The sequence below is a fragment of the Oryza brachyantha genome, chromosome 5 (genome assembly GCF_000231095.2).
Source record: "Oryza brachyantha chromosome 5, ObraRS2, whole genome shotgun sequence".
Lineage (NCBI taxonomy): Eukaryota > Viridiplantae > Streptophyta > Magnoliopsida > Poales > Poaceae > Oryza > Oryza brachyantha.
This window is the reverse complement of record NC_023167.2, coordinates 15,381,824-15,386,944: the sequence shown is the minus strand read 5'-3', so window position 1 is coordinate 15,386,944 and position 5,121 is coordinate 15,381,824. Positions and strand designations below refer to the sequence as shown.

Genomic DNA, 5,121 nt, shown 5'->3' with positions numbered 1-5,121 from the left:
ACAACCATCAATCGTGGGCCGTCCACGTACTAAAAGGTTCTTACACAGAGAAAATGTATAAATCCATTTTCTTGTCCCAGATTGAAGGACACCATCTAAAATAAAAGGAAAAATGACCTTCGTAACTACACGATGTGTTTTATATACAACTAGGGGATTCCCTATATAATTTTGCATTAAACTTGAAAAAAAGTAGAATTAGATTTGATATATATTTTATCTCTATAAACACAAGTACGGTTTCCATATGAATCTAGGAATATAATTGGATTTTATATACAACTATTAAAAAAAGTGTAATTGGATTTTATATATAACTCTTACTTTTTTCTATTTTTATTTTAAAAGTAGCAGTATATTTGGTATACATGTCTTAACTTCTACTATTTTTAAGATATATAGCATATGGTCTACACCAATATAATCTAGCCCAGCACGATCAGATGGCTCAAATATTTTATTTTTCTTTGAAATTTATATACACTATTTTACTCACTCATTCTAAAATAAAAAATTTCTATAATATTTGGTATAGATTGAAGTCAAGAAAAAATAATTTTGGTGCCCTTTTTTGGTAAGATGAAATAAAATTGAATAGAATGTGACAGATATAATAAGTAGTACTATAAATGTTTATATTGTATAACAAACTTTAAATTCTTTATATATAGTTTTCTAATGGATGGAACATTATTGTCAAGCTTCTTGGTTAGCAGCCAAATTCTATGAATAAATCGGAAAAAGTTTCTCTAAAGATACTGAGAGTGCCCCACTGTGTAGTGTATGGGTCTATATGATGTCAGCGATATGGTAAGTTAGAGGATCCTATTCCACGTAAATCAGGGGCACTTGCGTAGTGCACGCCAAAAATCTATGAATAATTTCCAACCGATTGAAACTTAATCATACTTAACTGTCCACCACGCCATCATCTTGCTAATAATCTGCAACTGCCACCGAAGCTCAACGGCTGACCCGACCCCCAATAATTATTCTGCTTTTCCAATTACGACTCCAGGAAACATCCATCTAATGACAGTCTACACACCATTCTTTCGCCGCCCACCAGGAAAAAGCTCCATCTAGACGCTGCAAAACGGTGGTATCAGTACGCAAAAGCGGACGAGAGAAGGGAAAAAAAAAACGATTATAACGAGAGACGAGAAAAAGAAGAAGAAGAAAAAAAAAGGGGCGTACAGCTTCCGCGTGTCTCCACGCAAACGCTGAGACAACACGCGCCGTTCAGACCGTTCGTGCCGCTCCGTTTCGTCCATCTCGAACGCGTGCTTTTCTCTCCGTCCACGCCGGATGCTCGCCGTGACGGCTCGGCACGGCGGCGTGCGACGGAGGGGGAGCGGGGGAAACGAGACTGTGGAATCTGACTTTGCGCGGAGCCCATGTTGACTCCGCCCCCTCTCGTCGTCGCGGTTACCCCCCCTTGGCTTCCTCCGCTCCGTCCCCGTACCCAAATCTCTCTCCCCCCCCCCACCCATCGGCTCCCCCGAAGCGGCGGCTGGCGGCTGACGGGAGGAGGAAGGCAAGGATCCGGTGCGGGGCGGCTGGCGGGCTGCCTTCCCTTGCGGGCCACCCCGCTGGGCTCGCCGCGGCGGGTGGTGGTGAGCAACCGTTTCTTTCTCTGATTCTTCCTGTATAAACGGATAGATGCTGCATATTTGGATCCGTTCGTGCTTCCGTGCTTCTTCTCTGGTTGACGATGGAGTGCGCGGGCGCGAGCTGTTGGTCGCCTCACCCCGCACTTGCTTCTTCTCCCAGTTATTTTAGCGCTCCTTCACTTGTTTCTTCGATAGTAGACTAAGTAGTAGCTAACTCGGAATCATGGGTTGTGTACTTGTGTGTTGAGATAGATGGGGGTTTATTGGCGTTCGTCGTCAATTACAAACGCTTCGGTGCCCAAATTGGCAGTATTTCAAGCGGCAAACGCCAATTTTTCCGGTGCACAAGTAATTTTTGCTACCAGTAGTGTTAGTAACTTTAATAATGATGTATGGCAACAGATACAATGGATAATCTTAATAGGAAAGGAAGTTGCACAATAGCTAATGCTTGCATGGACGATTGATTTTGCACTTTGTGGTGGTTGATCTCTGTAGGGAGCTAGTTTAGCAATAAATAGTAGCAATTGCATTGTGCACTTAATTCCAGTATTTCGTCAAAATTGATAACAATAATGGGTCGTTTGGTTCATTATGGGTTTCTTGATGTTTGTGCAGAACTTGGCAGGCAATAATATGTATGTTTATTCTTGCAAACATATAGCACATCAGCCCCTTCTCTGGAACATTTCATCTTGAGGCTGAAAATAGGTTGGAGAGAGGTTTAGATTGCATATACTATCTGAGACTCCAGCTCGACAAAATGGTCTCCAATGGTGATGAAGATCTCAAAGAAGATGCTGAACAAGTAGAACCGACAACATTGGACAATGGTAGTGGAGCCACAGGTGCCGATACTCTCTCTACTCAGGGTGTTTCACGACAAGGGATGCAGCGGAATGGGTTTCTGAATTTCTGTGATCGCTTTTCCAGTGGTGCCAGGTTTAAAAAGTTGGGTCCTTCGCCTTCGTTCAAGTTTCGACAGCTTGCACTTGAGCGAGATGAGTTCTCACGTTCCATCCACTCCGACGGCCATGATAATCACGAGCACTTCCAGTTTATCAGGAAAATTAATTGGGGCCATATGTGGGTAATGTGCAAGGATTGGATAAAAGAGCCTCTTAATATGGCCCTTTTTGTTTGGATTGCTTGTGTGGCTGTATCTGGTGCGATACTATTCCTTGTCATGACTGGAATGCTCAATCGTGCTTTGCCTACCAAATCACAGAGAGACACCTGGTTTGAAGTAAACAACCAGATTTTGAATGCATTATTCACACTCATGTGCCTTTATCAACACCCAAAGCGGATATATAACTTTGTGCTTTTGTGTAGATGGGAGCAAAAGGACATTTTAATGCTTAGGAAAACATATTGCAAAAATGGAACATACAAGCCCAATGAATGGATGCACATGATGGTGGTCGTATTCCTTCTTAATTTGAATTGCTTTGCTCAGTATGCCTTATGCGGTCTCAACCTAGGATACCGCAGATCTAAACGACCTCCTATTGGTGTTGGCCTGACCATTTCTGTTGCAATCGGGGCTGCAGCATTCGCCGGATTGTATAACATCATCAGTCCTCTTGGGAAGGATTATGACACAGAACTGACTGAAGTTGATCAAGAAGCACAAACTGTACTGACGTCAATTCAGGGGGGCAGACCAGCAACTACACGATCATCACTTGAAAAGAGATATTCTTTCATTCAAAGTGAAGAGCGCCGTTTCGTAGAGAGTAGGCCTGAGTGGGTTGGTGGACTAATGGATTTCTGGGACAATATATCTCTTGCTTACTTGTCAATTTTCTGCAGTTGCTGTGTTTTTGGATGGAATATGCAGAGGCTTGGATTTGGTAACATGTATGTCCATATTGCTACATTTCTGCTCTTTTGCCTTGCTCCATTCTTCGTATTCATCCTGGCTGCTGGCAATATCGACAATGAAAATCTTAAAGCAGCATTGGGGCTCACCGGTGTCGCACTTTGCTTTTTCGGCTTACTGTATGGTGGCTTTTGGAGAATACAGATGAGAAAGAGATTTAACCTCCCTGCAAACAACTTCTGCTGCCGCAGTGCAGAAGCTACAGATTGCTTCCAGTGGTTGTGCTGCTGTTCATGCTCCCTTGCTCAGGAGGTGAGAACTGCCGATTATTATGATATTGCAGAAGATAGGTCATACACAGAGCAGATTACTGCGAGAAGCCAGCGTGTAATGACCCCATTATCGCGCGAAGATGGTCTGCCTCTTTTTAGATCAAATCCAGGTTCACCATACGGGAGCAGCACTGCCAGTCCATCAATCTTTATTATGGAGAGCCCACCAGCTCCACGAAGGTCACCTGGACCTAGCCCTCTTGGTGGTTCACCAACAATGGGTGACAGGATGATGAAGGCGCCTACTCCATCTGTTTTCCACAGAGACGGTGAGCCCGAATCATAGCTTGGGGCAACGCAGGTAAGCAATAGTTATTACCAGTCTAATTTGTATATTTGATGTAAAGAAAACCACCATACTCCTTTTCTTCATCTGCAGCTTCAGTGCAACTGCCCTTGCTTATGAAATGTATAGACCATTCCTTTCAGTTCTGTTCTGTCCTGCTCTGTAAGATTTATTTTTGAGGTGAAGTGAATGGTTAGCGAGTCTTTTACTATCCAGTTTTGGGTTGGGCAATTCATGGTTAACCAATGATAACGTACTGGACCCTGCGGTTAGTGTTCCTGTTGTCGCCTATAGACTATTCAGTTCTCCCCTGACTAACCTGACTATTTCTTACTCCGTATTCATCATTCGCAAAACTCTAGCGCGATGCCTTTTTTGCTTCAGGATTCAACATCTAATTTTTCATTTTGATATTGGAATGTTGTTTGACAGCTTCAGCGCCGTCGGTCCGTTCCATCATCTGAAATCATCTGATGTTATACGTTGATAAAAACTAAACTCATTTCTGTAACATGCCAAGTCAATGAAAGCCTGAAAGGCACAGCTACTGTGTAGAACATATGCATTATCGCGAGCAGCAGTACTTGCAGATGAAGGCTCCATTAGGAATTTAGGACTGGTTCTCTTCTTGGTTCAACCAGTCTGATATGAAAACAACAGACCATTCTTTTTACGAGTGAAGCTAAATAAACGATTGCATATCATATCGAGTACATTTATCTGCTTCTCCTTGGGAGGCAAGTTCTAAGAAAGAAAGTTCTGTTACTGAGTTCAGAGTTCTGACCGCCCCTTGAACATTAGCTGGCATAAAACGGCGAACATTCATGCGCGTTATGATGATATGAGATCACGCGCACACAGAAAAACCGCAAGATTCTAGGTGCAAAAATGGCAACGTTTGGGTTACGATACTATGACTAGTCCACGTTGAATAGTCAGTTGCCACGCAGTGTTCTGAACTGGTGTCATGCACCATTGAAATGCATGCTGCTGTAGCTAGCAAGTTGCGTCATCTTAAGAAATAAAGGACATTACCGCAACTAGGAAGTCCGCGTTCGGCTGCCT

The 5,121-nt window shown here is 43.2% G+C and overlaps 1 protein-coding gene across 1 annotated transcript; it reads left to right on the top strand.

Moving 5' to 3' along the window:
- The first annotated feature begins 1,347 nt into the window (after nt 1–1,347).
- On the top strand, nt 1,348–4,271 carry LOC102722770. The gene is made up of 2 exons (XM_006654477.3): nt 1,348–1,616; nt 2,232–4,271. The coding sequence occupies exon 2, from the start codon at nt 2,377–2,379 to the stop codon at nt 4,054–4,056; it is 1,680 nt and encodes a 559-aa protein (XP_006654540.1). The 5' UTR covers nt 1,348–1,616; nt 2,232–2,376; the 3' UTR covers nt 4,057–4,271.
- The last annotated feature ends 850 nt before the right edge of the window (nt 4,272–5,121 follow it).